The 24343-nt window shown below is 37.8% G+C and overlaps 1 protein-coding gene across 10 annotated transcripts in view; it reads right to left on the bottom strand.

The window, feature by feature from the left end:
* CTBP1 (C-terminal binding protein 1) overlaps positions 1-24343 on the bottom strand; it is a 251620-nt gene that overhangs the window by 28222 nt on the left and 199055 nt on the right. For 6 of the 10 annotated variants that reach the window (XM_037386855.1, XM_037386872.1, XM_037386863.1 and 3 more), the window contains one exon: positions 11972-12126. In XM_037386855.1, coding sequence (XP_037242752.1) covers positions 11972-12126 — 155 coding nt within the window. Of the gene's footprint in view, positions 1-11971; positions 12127-15526; positions 15744-17199; positions 17289-24343 lie in introns of those variants that run through there. The other 4 variants (XM_037386915.1, XM_037386931.1, XM_037386922.1 and 1 more) reach the window with 3 other exon arrangements.

Genomic DNA, 24343 nt, shown 5'->3' with positions numbered 1-24343 from the left:
ACAAAAACTTCAGTATCTAAGCTAGCTGTAATGACTTCAAGAGGTTCTTATGACACACACTTCACGAAGTTCTGTAGAGGCTCTACATGTCTTATTGAATAGACTTTTGGGTCTGGTACACGTACAGATTCTGTCATCTGAGTTATTTCTGCTCATATAAGCATTTTCTAGGGTACTGCAAGATGAGTAAGAATAATCAACATAAATCATTTTAAAAAAAACTATTGCAGCAAAACACAGTCTGGCACACAGAGGATTACAACTGTTGGAACCCAAGAACTGCAGCAGCAATTTTTAAAATTAAAAATACACAAAGAAAAATTTTAGAACAAAACCAAACTCCATAAAAATGATAGCAAACCACCTCTTACTGAATACTTTATAAAATGATTTATGCTATTTCAGCAGGTGTTTCTGGATTGGTAACCCCAGTTCTAAATCAGATAAAGATCAAAATTCTTCGAGCAGAATTTGGATTTACTTTTAAGAGTAAGAACTGAAAAAAAAAAATCAGAAATTACACATCCTTAAAGAATGCAGCTACAACATAATTCAAAGAACAGCTGTAGGCTCTGATCTTATAAACCATTATACACACAAAACTCTATGATTTAAATGGTACAAACAAGTCCTTTGGAAATTACATTTAGCAGTCACCAGTAGAAAGACTGCACTCATCAGAACGTGTTTCTTTGGGTTTTTTTAACTGTATGTAACAGCTCAAACAAAACAGTTTATTGGTTTTACTTCTACAGCGACATTACAGTTGGTACAGACAAGCCAAAGCCGGTGCCTGGGGCAGTCTGCACAAGAAAACGCCCCTCTTACAACCTGAGTGCCCACCTAAAATGTCCTTAGGGTGGGGAGGTTTTTTTCATTCCATCAATTCCTAGAAGAAAACTGTTGCAAAATTTCACAGCTACAATGATATGGAAATTTCTTCAAGTTTCCGGTTTCAATCTATTCACAGCCCAGCTTCCACCCATTTGTCCTGGCACCAGTACTGGCCATTTGCTTTAACTGTACTTTCTCTCTTCGGTGCTTAGAATCCAAATATATTTATAGACAACGATCATATCCCCTCTCAGCATTCATTTGGCTGGACTTCACAAGCCTAGTCCTTCTAGTCGCATCTAGGATGATGCCCTTCTACCCCCCTGATCAAGTCTAACACTTCGCCACCATGCTCATACAAGTCTCAGCAATTCTGCAGGTGACCACAACTACAACCGCACCAGTGTGCTACTGGAAGTCTCCCTCCACATGGCGTTACACCAACACTAGCACTGTCAGCAGCAGTGGATGTACTGGAAATCTCTCCTAATGAAGTCTCATACAACATGCAACATTTCTGCATGGCCATTGTCACACTCCCAGCTGGTCCTTTGACCAACGCATAAAGCTGAATCCTTCTCTTGAAGTACACGTTTATGTCACACTCCCAAGTTTATAGCAGGACTTCTTTCTCCAAGTCATAGCACTTCTAACTTCAAGCCTCAAGGTCCTCAAGTCCTTTGTGATATCCCGGTTCTCTCCAATTAGCCACGTCCTCCAGTGTTTTATCACATGCATTTCCTCCCATCCCTCCAAGGTTGTTCTAGGCAGCTGTGACGCAGGAGAAAACATCCCCTGTGTAGTTTTCAGAACAGCAAAACCTGAAGTAGCTGAGATTACAAGGACCCACCTAAGGCTTGTATGACAGCCAGACCTTCCTCTCCCAGGCTGGAAAAGGCCCATGGTGTGCGTGTGGTTTTGTGTGTGCAGACAGAGAGCTGCCACGACTTTAAGTAGTGCGTTAAACAGGCATTAAAACACACCTGAAGTGGCTCTGAAATTTGTGTTTTAAAATCAGTGTTTCATTTGGGAAGCAGCTTTTCACTTCATAATCATGCATATTTTATTAACTCAGCCAGTCAAGAATGTAATATGGACTCTTAAGAGCACCAGTCTGGACCAATTTCACTACATTTTTGGACCCATCTAGGTTATGGTCTGGCACCAGAAGGAGATGGGTAAGTATTGGGAAGGTTAGGAATGTGTTCAATAAAAGGAAAAATATTTCTCAGCTATGGCTTAATGCTGACACTAGCCATTTCCACAGGCAGTTATTTACCCATCATATAGGATATGGAACAAACAGATACAAACGACAAATCTGTTAAAATTTCTTTGTAGTGTTTGAGCCTCTCATAGCATTACAGACCAGTTAGCAAGGAAATCCATTGCCAGCAATATAATACTCTGCAATTGTGTGTTATTTCACATGAATTTAACAATTTAACTATGTTACTTTTTGCAACAGGCCACGTGATTGAAGTATGCCAAAACTGCAGAAAATAGCAGCGGAAAACCTGAAGTTAGAAATATTCAGCACTGATTAATGTTAATGATACCACTTAAGAGAGCCAAAAAATTAATAGTGGAAGTTTCTATATTTTGGAATTATTTGTATTCTCAGTCATTACATATAATAAATGCACACTCGGAAGTTTGACAAGCTTGTCAACGAGTAAAATCAAAACTTGAACTAAATCCGAGTAGAAAATGAGACTGAAATCCAATATAAACATGAACAGTTCTGGAAAATTAAATAATCTTTAGAAAAAATAACTGTGCATAGGAGTACACTGAACACTTACAGAAGCACACCCAGCGGTGGAAGCATGAGAGAAACAGGGAGTATATGTGGGTTTTTTCATCATTTTCCATAATGAACTTGATTGATACAAGATTCACCAAATTCTAGTACAATTTTATTACAAAGATATCAACTTATGTCAATTTGAGTGAGATACCATTATTTAACAAGTTAGCTAGAAATTTCAGAGTAGCCTAGGTACGTGGCAGTCAGACAATACTCTTCCATGATCTCTTGCAAGGAAAGGTAACGGGCAAAATTTGATAGAGCACAAGCAGAGTTAGCTGTGTACCTTCAACAATCATTCCTGCCCTCATCAGCCTACTTTTGGGGAAGAAAGGATCCCAGACAAAAGTTGAAATGCAGGACAGGAGCTGGCTTCCTTCTGTTACCAAATGATTATGTAGCCCAATAATATCTACACCTTCAGACTTACTTCCAGGTGAAGCTATAGCACACTGCTTGTTGAAAGCCTTTTTCATACCCTCTTTAACGAGCTGACATCCTTTCCAACCACAACCGCTCGGACAGGTCTTTCTGCTGTTCTTCAACCTCAGAATGACTACTCTGCTTTCACAACGTGCCAGGTCTCCACAACTCTTAGAGAACAGATGACACGATAGTAGGAGACATGTCTATTTCAAAGAATTTAACAAATCTCGAGTACCAAATACTGAAGGTTTAAATCCTTTCAAGACCTCTTCCTATTTTTTCACCTTATTTCAGCACAAGACTATTTTAGCCATCATGTCAAACATGGCATAGGCACCACTGAGACACACATGCCTTGTACTATCTGGGGAATAACTTCTAGCATCTTGTGTATTTTTACAATGAAGTATATACATATTGTAACATGCTAAGAAAAGAACAGCGAGGCCTTCTCTTTGGTCATCTAAAGATGATGCTAGATTTTACTATGAGAGATTGATCTCAGAGGTTTGTGGATCAAATCTGGACCACAGAAACATAACACAGTATGTAAAATGCCAAACTATTTCAATGCAGAGACAGAACACATTTATAAATTACATACTGAATATGAAAAAAAAATCGTATTTTTTAATGAAATATTTACTAATAACACTTCTAGAAAATCATCACCAGAAAGTGCTATAGTATATTTCATCTGGTTCTAGAAACTACAGGGTATTGCGTTTCTTGGACTTGGAGTTTGATGTGTCATCTCCAAACCCCCCCTATGTTCCAGCATCAGCAGACTTGAGATATTTTGCACGTTTGGGTGGAAAAAATGTACTTTACCTAAACTGAGTAGGCCTTGCACTCTTTGACGTGCAAACTGTAGCTGCATGTCAAATTTGTAATCAACAGTCTGCCACATAGGGGAAGGCTGCAGCACACTTGTAGCTGCTCTCAAAGCCTTACTAGAACGTCACAAAGGGTTCAAGTGAAACTAATGCCGTTAAAACTAAAAAGAAACGCCAGTGTGCTCAAACGGTACTTAGGCAGTCTCCAAAACTGCTGGTCTGTGCTCCTTTTTACAAGTTCCTGTTTCTCTTTATGAGACCATCAGCTTGATGTTCAGTTCCTATGATCTATGGTACTGTCAGTAACCTACGCACTTCATGATACGCGCTCTATTCAGCCAGGAGACTGTCTAGCATAGACCCTAAATATTAATACTTAAGTTTATACTATACATAAATACAAGTAAGTATAAATATTTTATACAAACATAAACAAAACTTACTTCCAGGCTCCTGAAAACACCCTCTAAAAACCTATACATCCACACATTGTATGAACTGCATATATACACACACAAAGTATGCAAGAGCCCGTTTCTCAACTTTTTTGAAATTTACTATTGAAAAATAGATACACATACAAATACACACACAAAACTTTATAAACAGCATGCACAGCCTACAGCAAACTTCCTTTTAAAACCTATATTGAAGCAAGCCTTTCAAACCCAGGATTTACTGACAGTTATATGCAGTTTAACGACAGAAGTCACTTTGAGAATACAGACTCTGAAAACACTTCTACTAAATAAAAGGCTTTAATGAAAAAACTTTAACAGGAGTTCTGTGTATTAACTCACATGTTCTATTAATAAGGCTGAACTGTGCTCTATTTCAGTTCAAGTCTATCAGACACTACGACGAATTGAACATCTATACCAAATGATCACTGTGTCATGAAAGTCACCAATGACAATGCATCAATCCACACAACTCTGTCTCAAAAAACCTGTTAATAATCACCAGCAATTTTCAAGCCCCAATGACCCTTAGTAAAACCTAGTACTGGGAAATGAAAGAAAAAGTTACTTGATAACCAACTATGTTAGACTCTAATCTGTCTGTAGGATTGATCTATGCTGCTTCCTGGGTACAGAAGCACTTCCATTCTGGTTTTTAAAGGACATTAGTTCAGAGACGACACTGACAGCCTGCCCTTTCCTATAATGCTGCACTTGACCTGTAATATCACCACTGGCAAATCCAAAGATGTTGGCAGAAGGGCTTTGAATACAAACATTGCTTTTGTATACATGCTTACTGTGATAGTTTTATGTTTACTACTTTGTGGTATAATGAGGTATAATGAAGTTTTTAGGATTTCCTTTTGTTATTTTTTTTTCAAACTCTTTCATAAGGAGTCTGATCCAAGGCTCATTCCAGTTCAGTAAATTTATAAGGTTCTGGATCAGCTCCGAGGTGACAACTTCTTCCCTATATTCATACTGTTTAGAACAAGGAGGCTTCCTTTCAGTCCATATTCTTTGAGAATTTAATTTTGATGGAAAACTAAAATGCTGTGACTGCATCTTGAATATAAACAGCACTGATTGTACAAATGCAAGAATGCAGCTTTACTGCTAAACAAAGAAGAATCTGAAGCTGTAAAAATTATCTTAACCATTCATACAGAACAAATCAGACTCATCTGAAGAGCACCATTCTTGATTTGCTTGTATCAGTTTCAAAACATTTGCTGCATTGTGAAAGCTCTTCAGCTCTTCTTTGAAACAGTCTTACGATAAAACTGTAATGACTGAAACTGTTTCTACATTTAATTCCCATGTAAAAGTGCAATTGAAAGACTGTGAGTCCTACATGATTGAATAGGCAGTTCAGCTTTTAATTTTTTTTCTACTTAAAGTATGGAAAAGTAATATCCCTGTGAAGATGATTCTATTTTGTGCTTTTTAAACAGAAGTCAAGGGATCTGATACATCCTAACTTAACTCGATCATTTGTAAGGCTGAGCAGAGGTTTACCAGACAATTTTGCCACTTCCAACCAAGTAGCTTACTCTCTTTAATGTTCTGGTGAACTAGGTATTTCCATGAAGCCATAAATTGAGTCAAAAAACCACTCCCGGTTTTTTTCTTCTAACTGATCTGAGGCAAGATGTAGAAAACCACATAATTACAGGAAAAGAGAATGACAAAACGTACACAGCTTCACACTCACTCTTGACTTCTTTCCAGCCTATATGATTTGCTTTAAAGATCGTTCTTAACCAGCTGTGCTTCATGTCTTTCTCATTTGGGTTTGCAAGGATCACCGTATTTTCCTCTCAGCTTGATTGAGCTGTATACTACCAGATCCTGCATATTATGTTTACATTTAGCCCTTTGGAGCTAAACAGTGCATTCCATGTTACAGAATATACAGCATAATTCAGGAAGCCTAAAGAGTAAATAATTTGAACTCCAAAAACCTTGGGCAACACATAGACCTCAAGGGTGTGCTTGAGTCTGTGATGCTTTCAAAGGTACAGAAGTAGAAAGGAGGAGAAATACTGCAGAAATCAGAAGTGCTGGGTAGGCTGCCAGGGAGCTAGGTAAAGCAATAAACGTGAATGGTGTTGAAAGGAAAAGGGACTGGGGAAAAAAAGAGGGGGAGAGACAACAGAGCATGAGACAGTAAAGAAGCAAGTTGACCTGGAATAAGGATGGGAGCAAGCTAATTATTTTTATGTATTTTTGGATGAGGACCTGCATTTTTGGCAGAACCAAAACACCATGTACATTTGGAATCAGTCTCAGATGGTTACTGTGAAAACTGATTCACATATGATTAATTGTAAAATAAAAATTTTAAATATAGCGAGGAACTCTTACTGACAGAATGCAATCTCTATTAAGAAAGAAATTCAACCACCAAAATCTGAAAATAGTTTTTGCCCTAAATGATAAATTTTCCTGATAGGATCCAGTGTATCCAGTTCCCAGTTATGCCATGATACAGCTTGACAAACATAATGCTCAACTTCACATAGCCACATGCAACATCTACAATAAAACAGAACTTGGGGAGTCAAAGTACAAACATGTCTATTGCAGCCTTTCGGACTGGTTTGAAAACAAACTGCTTTTTCTATGGCAGATGGGAGGGTGGACAGGGGGGAAGAAAAATCAATAAAAACTTTACACAAGTAATTTCTGAAGAAGTGTAATAAACATCTATAACTGCAAAGTTATTTCAAAACCTTGGGTCACACTCAGTGAAGGTCAGTGTTCACTTAAGCACTGGCAGCCTGATTTTCAAGAGGATGGGAACATATCTTCACCATCCAACTTGCCTTCCAAAGAGCAACATGGGGAATGAATGCTTTGACCTGAGATGAAGCCAAGTTCTAATACATATTATGATTTACTTGTGACCTTAAACAAGTTACTTATTTTCCATACTTTAATTGCCTCAGCCATAAAAAAAGAGAATGACAAGTGAACTCTTTGGCATTAGGGAATTGCTGCAGAACTGAAACTCGGGCATTACCCAATCTGGAGAAAACTTTCTTTAATTAGCACATAGTAAGGTATAATAGTATTTGGCTAACGTCCTGCTTTTGACCCTGTATACAAATGGCATTCAAACCCTCACTTCTTTTCCTCCTTTTTGTGTGTGTGTTAAAATCTTTCAGCCTCCTTGTTCCTCTATGGAAAAATGTCTAGCTTGCACTTTGCTGGATCACAAACTACTACAAATTCCCCTTTACCACTTCATTTCCTTTGCTGTCCAGCTACCTTAAAAGACAGTATCTTAAACCATCATCCTGTCCTTGAAACATTCTCATGACCAGCAGAAATCCCTTCTTCATGTTTACTCCTCAAACCCCTGTGATACAGGCTCCCCAACTGCGCAAGCTGGGTTTATACTGGTTATTTTCCTAGCCATCCTTTTGTAGTCTTTCATTCCTTTCCTTTTCATCCATTTCCCTGTTTGTGTCTTCTTTTTTTTTTTTCATTACATTCCATCTATGCATAGCAAACAGTGTCAATCACCTCTTATATCCCATTCTGAATTTCCCCGTCTCTGGCCTGCTTCCTGCAACTTCAGACAATCTAAATGTATCTGTACCTGCTACACTATTAGATTCAGTATCTCTTCTTAAAGACAAGAAACATATGAAAGAAAAACCAAATTTCACCTTCTGCTTCCAGCAAGCTCTTCTCAACACTAAACCTTTTCCTGATTTTCAGTCATTTCTTCTTTCACAAGGGTGAACAACAGCCTTTTACAATTTAACATCCATAATCAAAATCTGTATTTTAATTAACAGCACAACATCATTTAGTATGGCCAGGAATGTGCATTCATAAATACATGAACATTTTCGATACTGCCTTAAATATACACCTTCTAATTCTAAAACTTTTCCTGAAAACAATTTTATATTTAGAAAAGCACCATTCCCAAACAATGTATTATATAAGCAGTACTAAAATACAGATATCTCTAAAGATGCGTGGAAAACAGTTATTTTTCACTGCAGATGAACAGTGAACACATTTCACATGGAAGTGAATGGTACTCAACACCGCATAGAACTGATCTCTTAGTCTATGTTAGTGTAATACAACAATATGATAATGGTTTGTGATCTGTTGCAGAAATTTATGACCTGGCAGAACAATGGTACTTTGCAAACCCCAGTGTTTTAGGACTGCATCATCCTTTGGACTACTGAGAATTTGTACTATGGCGATGTACTGGTAGCTAGTGAAAAATACAATTTTCTAGACATAATACTGAGTTCACTAAGAATTCATTATTTTGGTATAATAAGCAGCAAAGGATGCAAGCTTCAGTATAATCCACTAAATGCAACACTCTTCTGAAGATCAACAATAGATCACTTGTGTTACACATTAGTTATTTAAATGCTTTTCCAAATCTACCGTTTGAGAAACACACACTTACTTTCAGTCTGAAGATTTGTAAAGTTAATTTACTACATCCCACTGATAACAGAAAATACTGAGTGTTTCTAAGGCAAGGCATTCATGTCACACAAGAATTCCCCTGTCTCAGAAGTAAACAATGTTGATTTCAGTATGCAAAGAATAAAACTATACAGGTGGTGCAGCTGCCAATGTTACAGTGTTGATCTGAAGAGCAGACTGCTATTATCTACTAAAAAAAAAGTGCAACACATCCTCCACATGTTATTTAGTCCTTGTTAATGGAACCAGCTATTTATGAAACTTCTGACAGTGGTGTAAAACAGGAAAACAGAAAGATGAATGCAACTTTTCAACATGATTAAAAAGAAATACAGAGAAATAAGGCATTATATCACATTTTAATTCTTGATTTATATAAAGGAGCTGAGGGGAAAAAAGCTTGGGTTAAATATTTCTCCAAATTAAAAAATAAAGCATTATACTTATTGACTTCAAACCTTACAAATTAAGTGCTTTTTTTTTTTAATTAAAAAAAAAACCCAAACAAAACAGTATCCATTTCTATGCATCTCAAATTACCAGTGAAGACAGAGAAGTTTTCACTTCTTTGCATTTATTTGTTCTCATGCTAGTTACTTCTAGGTTCTCATTCACTGCCACAATATTGAATAGTCTTAGTTGTATGCACAGTAAAAACACTAGTCTTTTTCCAAAGATGTTAAAGAGAAGGCTGAAATTAACACTACGTTTTGGTAAAACCTTGCTGTTTTGAAATACAATGTAAGAACAAAATAGAAGTTCATGTTTTTATGCTATCCCATGAACCATCCACTGTAAAGATGGTCTTCTATACGACAGTATAAATGTTTTCAAAAAAGACATGAGAACAGAACTATAATATTGCCAGCTCTGAATCTAGCTTATTATTTCAAGAACCATCTAAAAAGAATAGTTTTAATTATCCTGTCAGAAACAACTAATGAACTGAGAAAAAGAGTGTTTGCAGATTACTTCCTGGTAGGAACATGTTTGTATTTTTTTTCCATTCTCCTGTTCACATTAGAAAAGGCAGCTGAACAAAACAAGGTAGTGACATTAAGCCAGTACTGATGCAGCAGAAAACAACTTTAAACATCATTCCTGACTACCGTTCTGACAACAGCCTATTCCTGTGAGGGGACGGGGGCAGAAGGGTAAGAGATGGAAACCTAAATGTCTGCAGAGATATCCGCCAAGGAACTAGCATCACAGATATCCACCAAGAAACTACATGCAGGGCTTCAGGAAAGAGGAGTCATCTCTTGTGTTTGCCTGGACAATGAGAATTAGTAGTTCTAGTCTGCTGTGTTGATACAGCATAAAACTCTTCCGTCTTTATTGTTTAAAAAAGAAAAAAACAAAAAACCAAGAAAAATCTATCACCTACCCTTGCAAATTTTGGAAGTTTTAACAATGAGAAATGTTTTTCAGAATAAAAATAGTTTCCTTAAGAAATAACAAACTAAGTATTTGGTTGATGGGTTCTCACCAGGAAGATACTAACATGAAATGGGCTACAGAAAATGAGATTTATTCACCTGGTAAGAGAAGGGAAATTAGTTTGGTATTATTTTCAAGTAGCAGACTTTGTAAAAAAGTCATCAAAGAAAAGATCAAATCTTTCATCAGATACAGAGACTTTAAAATGTTTAACAATGCTATATATTACAAGAACATGAAAAGTAAATAAACAATTAAACCAGTTATGAATTCAAAATAGTGAAAAGCATCTGAAAACCTGTCACAAACCCAAGGGCTGCTATAATTAGCGCAGGACAAGTCTAACAAGGTACCTCTAGAGAAACAAAAATACTGGTGCAACTTGGTTCAGTTGACACAACTCCTTAACACATGAATCACAGGCAGCACCACACACAGAGAAGTGGATGCAGACACCTACCTAGCCTTTAAGACTTGGATCTGTACTTGTCTATCATGGATCTTTGCTGGAGAAGAAAATCAGTTCCTGTAGAAGGACCCCCTGGTTGCCCTCCTCTGCTGTCGTATTTATAACATTTTTTGCCTCCACTGAAGCTGTAAGGCCTGGTTTCATCCTTTATCAGGTGAACGAGTATTGGGCATTTGAGGCATACTCTGCTAGCCAGAAACTTCACCAAAATTAATTCTACCTCTACAGAAGTATGGATTTGAAAAGGTTCTATTGCTGTCTAGACGGCAGCAAGGATTTGGGCAAGACTTGAGGACTTCATGCTGAAAGAAGTCTCTGGAAAGAAACATGTAGGTGTACAGGCCAGCTGGCTCCTTTGGCTGTCATCACAAAAAATGGGTATCCCTCTAAGACAGGGGTCCTCAAACTTTTTAAACCCGGGGCCGGCACGCGGATGCAGTGGCAGGACGTCATCTGCGGCTGCTTGGTTTCCCCCCCAACCCCCGGCAGGGGGGGGCAGGGGGTTCTGTAAATACCGGGGGCCGGATTGAGGACCCTGGGGGGCCGTATCCGGCCCTCAGGCTGTAGTTTGAGGACCCCTGATCTAAGACAATGAGAAAACCTTTGACAACATTAATATTCACTAGTTGTTTTACAGCTGCCAAACCACATGCAAGGGTGTGAACTTCTGAAATAACATACAGTGAGAATACATTACTAAATTCATTTTTTAAATGCATTTTGGGTTAGCATTTGCTTTGAAACTCTCCTGCAGTGTCAATTCTCAGTGCACAAGACCTTCTAACCCAATTTGCACAGTTCCTTAGCTAAACAAAGAAGTCTGAAAGTTCCTCACTCAGCCAATCTGGTACTGAGATTTGGCTTTCCAGCTTAAGGCAAAACGTTTCGAAGAAGCATTTGAAAATATCATGTAATACTGTAATTTCCCCAGAGGTAACTCTCTCCATGAATCTAATTCAGTAGGTAAGCATATGGACAACATCCAGCCAAAGATACTACACAAAAGCATGCTTCAACACAGACATTTTCATCATTGTTTCGTCATCGTGTTTCATACTTACTGGAAACGATCAGTAACTCACTCACTAAGATAATCAGCCATTAACTACAATGCAATAGTGAAACACTTTGTCATAGCTAAGAACAATACTGTATCTGTTAATAATCATTAAAATATTTGCATTTTCTAAACCATCTCAATTATACCTCTAAATATTACCTTTTCATGAATTTCTTGTGTAGACTGAGCATCACAAAATGCCACTGTGGCTACATCCTTCAGAATAGGCATTTCTACTGTACAATCCCTGCCATCCAGCAACGCTACCAAAGGGCGTGGGTGCATGGGCCCATTCATGATCGGAGGTCGAATGCCTACAAAGAAACAGAGAAGACCTGTTATTCAAGCCATGCAAATGTAATTTAAAAAAATTGGTTATAGCTAGTCTGCTTATTCTGATGGCAGAAAAATATTTCAGGGACTGAAGCTAGTAAAACAGGAACAAGTTTACAGTCAGCAATCAACAAAACACAAAAGACCTAAGAAAAAAAATGCCATAGATGTTCAGAAGGCTGAACAATAGAAGATGGATAAAACCACTAAGGGAGTGGTATACTCATTTTTTGAAGATACATCCTCACTGCTCTATTAAGAAGTGTCTGTGTGATCTTATCCAAGCTTTATGTTTTGATTAGATTCCACACCTTTGTGAGCTCTAGACAAGAGTGAGAAACATCTTGTCCAGGCTTGTAAGAGTATAGCTTATGGAATACTATAAGCAACTCAGTGAAGATTTGAGTATTCAATTTACATATATGACGATGATCTGCTGAGTCTAAAATTTAACTGAAAAAAAGCCTACAACAGCAAAATTTTGAATTTACAAAGATCCAACATCCAAGTGTACAGGCTAGCTGCTGATCTAAGTAGGTCTACTTCGGCTTAGAAGTTTTACAAAACAATTCTGTATAGCTTAGTGAAACAAACACATCATGCTTAATCCACCACTGAAAAGTCTTAAAAATACAAACAGAATGTTCCTCCCTAAATCAACATCACACTTGGAACACTGCAGACTGAAAAAGAAATACATGTTAAATATCCAAGGGAAGGAAATTCACTTCAAAGTGAAGACGTCATTTATATCCTCTTTATGGAGTCTTAAAAGTAATCCTTACAACAAGATATTTAGAGAGCATCTTTTTAACAGTATAGATGCTATAAATATACAAAAGTACTCAAGGGAATAATACTAAACCATTACATGTACACAAAAGTAGTTAAGTGTGGGTGGAAAAAAAAAAAAAGGGACTTCCTGAAGAGATAAGGAAAAGTAAAAACAAGAATGAAGTACATGGAGCTTTTTTTTTCTCTTTTAAAATAAGTAGTTTTAAAGACTGCACAGTGAAGCAGGCTAGACATTTCTTGCATGCAAATTTCAACAACGTATTTTTGGTGCAGTGTGAATTTAAAAACATTGCTTATGGCTTAATAATACAAGTTAGTCCAAAATTAATGCAAAAGACTGAGGTTCCCCAGCTACCTTCTACAAGCAATCCCTGCGTCTTAAGTCCCAGCCTGTGTCAAAAAGCAAGCCCTGAAAGACCATCATCTGCATTTTAAGTGGATAGAAAATCAGTAGAATCCCAGCTGTACAAGGTACCTGGTGAAGAAAAACAGCTGCTGGGAAAAGAGATTTCCACAAGTCAACAGAAACAGCATACTACTTCCCCACTGGGGCCAAGCTCAGGTCTGGGGCTGAAGGAGTACAGCTAAGGAGATTGTTACCCTCATAGTCCCAATTGTCCAGCCCTAACCAAGTCAGGATGATAGGCCAGCCCGACTACAATCTGGCATTTAAGTTCTTTACCTATTCAAGCAGTTTTTATACTTGAGGGAGACCGAACAACCGTCATTACATTTGGCTCCTTTCTGTTCTAGTACCAGCATCTCTCAACGACTGATGATGCCAATAACCTGACTCTGCAGTACTCTCACCATAGCAGACAGGCATTCAGGTGTGAAAAGTATTCACTGAAGTTCTCCAGGGGTACAACACCCACGAAACTATTCTCTGTTGTAAAACCACTAATTCCTAACCTCTACTGTCATAGTCTACAGTGACAGACACGCTAACAAATACTTCTGGTACACAGACTCTTCCAGTAATATCCAGCCACCAACATTAAATGAAAGCCTTTTAAATATATCTATTTTTTAATTGTGCATCTTGTTAACCTACCATTGTTACCTGTTTGAATCGGAAATGGCCACATAACCTTCGTAGTCATTTTTACTAAATAAACCACACACTAAATGTGGTTCAGGACAGAAACGCTACATGAATACACAATTCAAAACTACATAGTTTGCCAGAGAATAATTACTATCCTTTAATGGGAACTTAATTATAAACCCCCACATTACATTTACTTAGAAACACACTAAAATAAAGCATGTTACAGACTTACGCTATTTTGGAAGAAACATGAACATGTAGTAGCATTATTAAAATGCAATTATGTCTTGAAAGAAAATGTAAAAATGACATTGCAAGTCCTATTCATACTGCACAGAAACCTATGCTTATTTTGCAACTGAAATGTTATGGCCATCATCTCAATTGTTGGTCCAGCAAAGCCAAGATTTCAACGACAAGTCTGAATGTTAACTAAAATAAAAAAAGAAAACTGAACTTTGTTACTGAAGTTGCTGAAGATGAATGAGGAAAATATGGCACAGATGATTCCCTCAGTTACATATAACTAAAGCACCTCTGTCAACATAACAGTGCATATAGTCCAAACAGATAACAGAAGATGAGATGAAAAACTGTCAATTCTAAGAAATGCTTTTCTGACTAGAGCTATCTCAGAAAATTATGAAATATAGCATCACAAAACACAACCCTTTAAAATAATGATTTCTCTATATACATAAAGGTGTAGGCTGGCTGTCCCCTCACACCAGTGTATCTATCGATTTCAACCAAGTTACTTGTCCATATCGGTGCCAAGTGGCATACCAGCCAGACCAAACCCTAAAGCATAGAAACAAAAGCCAGAAAAATAACTAAAAGGATAAACCCTCCCTGAGAGAAACTCAGACTTTTAGAGTCCCCAGAACTCAAATACATCCAGTGACCTTGACCACAAAAACCCTACCAACCTTTGCTTGCCAAAATCCTTTCTGAACTTCAGCATAGACTTCCTGTTGCACAACCTTTCTGCCTAAATACCGTATCACTGAATTGCAGACAATAACTCAACACTTAAGTAAACTTACAGTAACTTAATCACAGCGGCAGCCACTATTTAAAGTTTACATTTGGAAAGTCACAGTTTCACTATGAATCAGAACCCTTTGAACAAAAAAATACTTCTTCCACTATAGATACTTTCTGCCCATTTCTTATCTAGAAATGTCATACTGCACCATGTGTTTGGCTTTGCAGCAGACCCTTCGAGTGGCAGGATAAAGCAATGTGTATTTAAGAGCAGTATTTTCCATGCCTGCATTAACAGTAAATCATGCAACTTGGTGCCAGAAAGAAATAACTGTAAACTGTTCAAAAGTGACGTTCAACACCACAAATTTGAAACTAATTAAAAAAAACATAATTTCACTTAGCTGGCTTATTTAAGTATTAGTACAGCATTTCATATAACACAGATAACATAAATTATACCATCCACCCCCACATCCTAGAACCTTCGTTACGGGAAAAGAATCTCGGTTTATCCTAACTTGAGACTTTCAGGAACCCCTACCAACCTGACATTTCTTAATCTGAGCTTGATTTCCAGGGTCATGAATTCGATTTCTCAATGCTTTACAATCTTCAGTATTCTGAGGCAAAATAGCAGCCTGTCATTCCATCCTCATTTCCATGTCTTTAATTTTTCTTGCAGCCTCCTGTAATCTTGAACCAAAGCTTTTAAACTTCTTATCCACTGCAACCTCTGTAGCCTGGATGGTGTTCAAATTTTTACTAAAAATTAAACACAAACAATACATTAAAACAACATTAAGGGTCTGACTTGTGCTCACAGAAGCCAGGAAACTCAAAGTTAAAGCTTCTCACTGCATCTGCACCCTTCCCCCTTTCACTGCTGGCTTTTCCACCACACCTGCTGTGCTGCCACCAGCCGTTAACATACCAGGGAAACCAGCGGAACCTTGAGCAGGACAGCAGGTGTATTGTAAACAGACATACCTGGAACAGTCGGCACCACTGAGGCAGCAAACGCTTTGCCTAGGTGAGCAGGGATCTGAGGATAGCCTGTGATCTCCAATACCACCCGTGCTGGAGAGCCAAGCGCTCCAGTGAGTACCAGAGATGGAGTGAGAAGCCTTAACTCTGAACTTGCTGGTTTGCTTGGGTATAAGTCAGGCCCTTAAGGTTATCTAAATGTATTTAAGACAAAAACATTTCCAACAGGTCTAATCCAGCTATTAGCCTGGGGTTCCCCTCCCACCCACCCCCAATATAGAAATAATCTGCTGGTGAAGCTTTTGCCCCAGTAACAACTACTGTGCCAGTGACTGCTGGAATTTTTCTAAAATAATACCAGGTATAAGCACGGACAGACAGAGCAGTTGTCTGTATGCAGCAGCTATTCACCGTCTGGCCAACAGAAGAGTGGCTTTTCAGGGCTGCAATTTGGACTAGCTGATCTAGTATCAAAACGTTATTATTAGTCCAGCTTCTATGGAAAAAAATCTTGGAATTTGAAAAAGCAGTTTTCAGCTGCAGAACCTGACAGGATGCCAGCCCCATGCACAAGCATTTCAACTGACTGTGGGTCTCACAAACAAGAAGATTAATGAATTTATCATCCAGCTTTATAACCAAAACAGGGGAGGTTATGAATTACTCCATACCTCGGTAGCATAGGGGACTTACAAATGATCAGACCAACCTTAGCACGTAATGTAGTTTTTTAAACTGGAAAGAAAAACCAGCTAGCTAAGTGGGCTACTTTCCTCCCCTCTCCCAAATCCTACCTGCACCTCCTGTCACTCCCAAAACAAAGGTATGTCTTTGTGTGCTAAGCTCCAAGAGGGGAGAGGTGAAGCCAGCACCATCAGGCATACTCAGAACTGGAGGGTAAGGAAACTCTCTCTGACATACTCTAGGTGTTATAATGCATTTCAAAGCCATCGTAAAACAACCTTTTATGTTACGAACAGACAGTAACAGAAATGGTCACACTGCACAAACAACAGAGATCTCAAAGTAGGCTGTCACCAGTTGCTGACATCAGGACACATACCAAAATGCAACAAGGTAAGCTATTATGATTAATGATGATTAATGATGTCATTTCCACATTTTTATGCCACTGATTAATAAAACATCATTAGGATCAGGAACGTCTCAAATAAAGCATACATGTTAAAAGTACAGGACACTGTCAGGTTTGTAGGCCCAAAATTTGACCTACCTTTCATTTTCTTAAATCTGTTTGCAAAGTCCATGTAATTCTTTAAATGTGTTTTTCTTTTTTCAAAACAAATGCTTCAATTCTTTTTTCTGAAAAATACATCAATGCCAAAAAGCACAACACTTATCAGTAACCCTATAATGACAAACCAATAGGCACATGAAATGGAGGACAGCAGCCTGGCAAAGGAGAGTTTTCATTTTCACGTTTCTGGGGATTCTTACAAGTGCAAAGATTAAATAAGCAGAAAAACTCCCTCGACAATGTCCTTTTAAAAGAATTTGTTGTATAAAACTTCCTTTATGCACTGCAAAACATCAAAGTGATTTAAGTTTTTAACAAAATGCAAGCTACTGAAAAAATCTAATCAATATTTAAAAAACAACATCCGAAAATGACAGGTTGGACATTCAACTAATTTACAATTTTGCACATGTAAAATGAGACTAATCCCCCGTGGCATTTAGTTTTACTTTATATTCTCACCTAAGCTGTAAATTCGGTCAGAGCTGTCACTTATTTAACGTAAGCTCTCAAGAAAATTTACATGTTTTTTTAGAAATAAACGCTAATATTAATTCAAGTAAAGAACAGGATGTCAAATTAAAAATACCCCACTCATAACATGAACACAGAAACTGTTATGAATTAGATTTGCCAATATGCACTATTAAAATTCCTAGAAATGCCGTATTTGAGGGTTCCTGACACATCGTGCATTTTTAAATTTTGGACTTTCTTTTGGTAGCGTCTTTCTTTTCGTGCACCATGACCTCAAGCAACATTTAGCTTCAAGGTAGAGCAGAACCCTAAAAGCAATCAAGTAGAAACAAACTTTAAAATACAATGCAGGTACACGGATCAGTAACATGGATTCAAGGGGGGGGGGGGGGGGGGGGGGGAAGAGTGCTTAGCAGCCTTAAGTATTTTGATATTCAGCATATTTAGATGCTGAATAGGCAACGCAAAAATCTCCTGATTCCACCAGAATCAGAGCCAACACCTTTTACCACCACCTTCAACATGAGGAGGATGCAATATCCCATGACTTGGGATGTGGGACTGGGGAGGGGGGGCAGATGAAAGAGTATTTTTAAATACAGAATGCCAACAAAGGGCACATACAGAAACATGAGAGCTACTGCTGGAAGTCTGAATTACTTTGCAGATTAAATTTAATTTCTTTCTTTTCCCATTTAGTATTTCTAACTATGCTTCTTCCTAAGATTTTAGGAACCTGCTGCAAGTTTTATTGAAAGTTGTAGGAACAATCCCAAATTGATTTTCAAAAGAACAAGATCTGGACTCACAATACACGTACAACAGAAAACTAAGCATAAAGCATATGTGCAGTCTCAACTGAAATCAGGCTCTATTGAAAACAGGGCTCAGAGGTTAATGCTAAGCACACTGAAACTTCACTGGAAGCACACAGCTGATACATATACTGTTGCAGTCTATGCTTTTTATTTACTCAAACTCAGTAAAAACAAGTCATCTTCCTTCTTTTCTTTTTAACTTGCAAGAGACCAAGAAAAATAAAAGTGGTTTCCGGTGCTGTGCGGAGCCAATGATGTGCAGAGCAGTCACACCCACTTATATCCTCTCGCTAATTGCAAGGATTGAAATACACCCAGCCACTCTCCAGGACATTCACAGCTCATTCCCTTACACAAAATACATAACCAACACCACTACCATGTAATTACCACCCTGGTCCACAGACTCCCATGGTACTTAGATTCATGCACACATCACATCATTATTTTCCCACCTGTGAAGAAGGAGCCTGGGTATGCAAGCAATTGCTACAGCATACAGCACAAAGGCCTCAACACAGGGAATTTTGAGACAACTGTCTTAGGACTTTCCCTTTTGGTACAACTGAAATTAAACAAGCCAATGACTTCCATTTAGAAAACCACGTATTTCCCTGCTGTTACTGGAACCAGACAGCCACCAGTCCTCATTACCATATTCACATAGCAAGTAAACTTGCCATTCTCAGATATTAGTCTGGTAACCGCAAGAATATGGGGTTCTGCTGTGTTTTTTAAACAGTGATCCCTAACCAGTCTTTGTTAAACATCCAGTAATTTTGCTGTTATTTGTCTAACATCTGTCAGTATGCATACAAAATCCTAAATGCTTGTCAGGATACAAAAAACAAAGGTCCCACAAGGCACATCTTGAAAGCCTGTGATCAGAAATAAAGTTCTGTTAAGGGGAAACGAAATCATCTGGCAACATTTTCTATTACTACACATGTACTTCAAACATCCACATGAAAACTGGAGGTATTTCACATCTGTCAAAATATTACTCAAATTACATATTCAGAGCATACTATAACGATATGCCTAATCTTAACCAATACTTTTCAAAATAAAACTGAAAACAATATGAATCACACCTATTTAATGTCAAATAAACAAGCAGTAATAGGGTAATGCATTACTGTAAAATGTTTTGTCTATCACCATTTAAAAAGCAAGCCAAATGGCAATATTCAGTAACAACTACATCAAGTACTAAAATGAGAAAGCATATCAGCAATAAAACATACACAAAAAACATTACAGGAGCGCTGTTTTCAAATAACAGATACATTAAAGCAAACTCCCAAGAAAGGCAAAACATTTTAAAGGACTGAACTTTCCCTGGATACGCAGCATTTCAGTGTCTGTCCACAGTAAATACTTCACTGTTTCAAGTATTTTTAGCTTTATTAAGTAATAAGGGAGCGATAAATAAATCAGTGATGGTGGAACTGCCCTAGCTGAGTACACTCCCATTAATCCCAGCTTCAGAGAAATCCTGGCTACGGCTGCCAACTTTTGTTACTTATCCCACCAATTTTATGGTGACTGTGAAATGCCACTGCCCATGCATGCTGTGGCAAAAGCCACAAACTACTTCAGAACATACAGGAATTGCAGTAGTGACGCTCAGGACAGTACCTACAAATTAAGAATCAAAAAACTTGAGAATTACAACAACTCCAGCAGCCACATTTGCTCGTAACTATGGACATGGATTTCCCAGTTACTGACGGGTTTATCTCTAAAATAGAGAATTGAATGCAGAAATCAAGTCTGCATCAAAGATGTTCCCACAATGCACCAAATGCTTGGTAACTATGAGGGTATATATCCACTTTCATCTCCCAGGACAGTGACCACGAAGTAGGCTGACAATGGTAACTGGGAGGGGCGCCTACCCTAACACATACCCAAGCTCTAGCTTAAAATACAACTGAACTTATAGTTCAGCCCATAAAATGTATACATTCATGGGTGTGACTTAAAAAAAAAAAAAAAAGCAAGCCAGAAAACTCCTGCTGACAGGAACTGGAAAAACAATCTGCTTCAACAATTGTAATAGGAGCGGAATGATTAACTCCCCAAGCCATTCCAGTAATAATATAGATCATGCCAAGACTTACTAAAACACTTTCCACAGAGGAAGCAGTCATGGAGATTTTGCAGACAATACTTAGGATACAGAACACAAGTCTAAAAGGTGTTGGTTAAACAGCTGCACTACCACATGAAGTACATCAGTGGCCCTTATCCTCACCCTTTTACCCATGTATTCAATATAAAGAAGCATGCAAGCATTGCTTTTTCTTTTTTAAATCACGTTATCAGAACTGGAATCTCAGCTGTGATTTTGATAAAAGCGGAACAGTCACATAACATTAATTTAAAATGTAATACCCTCAAGGAACAACTCTTGATTTGCCTGTAGAATATTATGTATTTGAGCTATGAAGGAAAAAAAGAGAAGAAAACAGTAATTTGTTTTCTCTCCTCCAGAAATGTTTCTCCTACAGCAAGTTATTTGATTCCACCAAGTAAGTTTGGCGGGTTTTTTTCTTTTGTTTTAAACCACGGCCCGAGATGTAAGTATGCTTTGGGAAAAAAATACCACTTTTCAGCATTCTCAGTACAACCGCTTTTGGAGTATTAATTTCACATTATGTTTTAAAGACAAAAGATTATTACAGAATATAATTTCTGATTGTAGCCTTTTCTAATGGCTACTCTGCTTCTTTTCTCATATTTTAGATGTCATACAGGATGCTGTCTCAGAGAAAGCAAGCAATAACCCGAGCAGAGCCAACATCAAAGGCTTCTTTTATTCTGATCCCAAACACTGAAAGTAATTTCTCTAACAGCACACCTGTACTTTGACCCAAGAACGTTAAACTATTACCTGGGGCACTCCTTATTTTCCTTATCAAAAAGTCTAAAGATAAGCAAGTGTGGGGCCTTGGATAATCAAATTAGTTTCACAAAGTTTAATTTTTTTTTTTTTTGAGATCAGCAGAACACACTCAAATGACACCAAAAATAACAGTATAGAAGTATTTTCCATACTGAACACAGACCTCTCAATTTTCTTCATAACTTCTTAACTTTTTTTATTATCACCACCATTTTGGGAAAGCCTCTAACGTGATTCACCATCTTCTCTCAGCTGAACATCACACTGCTATATGTGTCAGCAATCCTTATAGTGAAAAAATTATGACTCTCCTGTTTAGGGATGGGAAGAAGGGAGGAGAGTTAGAAACTTCCTCTAAGATATACAGCTAAGCCACTTTAAAATATGCATACAGCCCAGACTTAAGACCAGCATTAATTTAAAAGGGTCAGTTCAACACAGAATTAAAGTTTCTGGTAAACGAGGATAATAAACAACTTCTTGAATTACAGTCTGTTATGTTCTTCTGAAAATCAAAGCAACTCTGACTAACACTGAACCAGTGCAAAGGGCTCCTTAAAGCTTTTTTCTCTCTCCCCCTTTTCGGTTCCTCCCACAGCCACTGACCTCTGCTGTTCTCTGTCAATATTAAGAAAATAGTTTGTAATCATCATCAACCAGAGAACAGTTTTGTTGTAGAAATGAGAAAACGAGAAAGTCTGGAGCATAGTGAAATCAAAGTCCTGCACCTCCCATCCAGGCTCTGCAGCCGAACCAAGCTTAAATGAAGAGGATTTTCTGAAAAGATGTTCATTTTGAAGGTAAGCAAACAGGATGTATAAAAATGACAAGCTCACTGAGAACAGGCCAGTAACAACAGTCAAAGTGCCAAATAAAACAGGGAGTTTAAGGCAAAAGCTGGGTTTATAATATTATGATTAAATGTAACATGATAAAATAAAAGCGTATGATGTAAGAGAGCTGTTCTACTGAGCTTTTCTGCAAGTACAGTTTTGGGTTTCAGTTACAAAGGTTCTGGTCCCAATATCACAGTTAAAGCTGTACTGAAAAACAGAGTTAAAATTGGGAGTTATTCCCATGACTTGATGAGAGAAGCAAAATTCTTCTTCCCACACATACCACATACTAAAGGGGTTTAGAGAAGGTTTTTTGAACACTTTAAGTTGTTTCCACTGAACTGGTGAAAAGTCAGAAGTGTTTAAAAATGACCCATATTTGCATTTTTTCACTGGGCTTTCTAGTGTTTCTTTTAGTCTCTGCAATTTAACTATTTTCAGCTTGAAAAGGGTCTATTCACATATAATTATCTGCAGGCAAAGCATTTTTATGTAAGTTTTTCAGGGCACAAATAATGTTCTATCTGTAAATGGCATAAAACATTTATCAGTGCTAAAACCATCAGTTGCAAGCAAGCATTAGAAAAGAAATTCTTGATTCCATTATTAAGAGTTAAAAAAGCTTAAGGCAAAAGGCTACCCTTCATTCTTAGCACAGGGAAGATTTCTGAACAGGTTCTCTCTCCAGCCATATATTCTCAGTTTGATCAAGCACTGTATTTTGGAAAATTAATTCACTATTCCATTTCCCAGTAAATGAAGTTAAGATGTCAGTTTGTAATTTTCTTCTAGCCTTTTCCATGTATGCTTTAGCTTAAAAAAAAATAAACTTGTTACAGCTCCTGTGTCCCCCAATCTGCAGGCAGAGACATTTACAAAATCTGCCCACAGCACATATGTGCGTCACATAAATGTCATCTCCCCCTCTCACAGTGACAGCCTTAGACTTCTGCAGCATTATAGTTTGTGAAAAACGGACAGTTAGGAAAAACGGACCCCAGCAACTTCCTTTCAAAATAAAATATAGATTGACAACAGATTGAGAAGCAATTTGAATGGAAACCAGACCAATATATTAGATGCAATAAAGAATTTACAAAGTAAGAAACCTTACTCCATAGTTTTTTCTACATTTTCTGAAGTTATAAATAGGAGGGATGTCAGCAGCAGGATAAACAGCAGCGTGCTGAAAGGCAGGCAGGAGCATTCTATTTCTAAAAGCTGACAGTCACAGGAAACACTTAAATGATTTGGAATTTTATAATCCAAAGATAATCAAAGGATCACCGACTTTATGCAACTGAACTCAAAGCAGATCTTGAAAGTCATTCCATTGTTCAGAAATGGACACAGCACAGAGAAAGATACTGGAAAACAAGTACAACTCTTTCCTGCTGGCTGTAATTTCTGAAAAAATGGGAGGGAATGACAGCCTAGTGCTTGCCCAGTACAAGACAACTGCTATCAGATAATTCCCAGAAACCAAGAAAGCATTATGACTGTTTTCCAGAATATCATGGGAGAACCTGAAGCTAATCCTTGCTCTCGAGATCAAGAAACAACAGAGCAACAGGTCTTCATAACACATTATTCCCCCTATTTTCCTGGACCTAAAGCAAACCAAATCAGTGCAGGCTGATTGCTGCAAAAGTAAAAAACCACAAGTGATTACTTCTGCTCCCTGACTTTCCTTACTACCACTCTCTTTTTGCTTATTAGGTACTTGAATAGCACAACTGTTATTTCAGAGGAAATTGTAGCTTTTGAAAGTATTTTCTTCAGGTCAATCTTTTCATTCTTTCTGCCCCTCCTGGGTCAGGATTGTCATCCCAGTTACAAAAGAAAGAACTGAGAATAGCAGATGAAATCCAGAAAGTAAGTCTCTGTAGTGAAAATTCTACATCCACGAGTAGCCCAGATGAGGTTCATTTATTAGGTCTGAACTGTAAACCAGATTATGCACACAAATAGTGAATAAGCTGGTGCTGGTCAAAGAGCTAGACACTTTAGGCGGCACCTCCACCTGCATGTTCTCACATTTTTGGAAAATTAATTTATAGGCGTTATTCTTACAAAGC

Source organism: Falco rusticolus, chromosome 1, assembly GCF_015220075.1.
Source record: "Falco rusticolus isolate bFalRus1 chromosome 1, bFalRus1.pri, whole genome shotgun sequence".
In the NCBI taxonomy this organism is placed as follows: domain Eukaryota; kingdom Metazoa; phylum Chordata; class Aves; order Falconiformes; family Falconidae; genus Falco; species Falco rusticolus.
The sequence above is the reverse complement of the archived record's forward strand: the minus strand, read 5'-3'. Positions and strand labels throughout refer to the sequence as shown.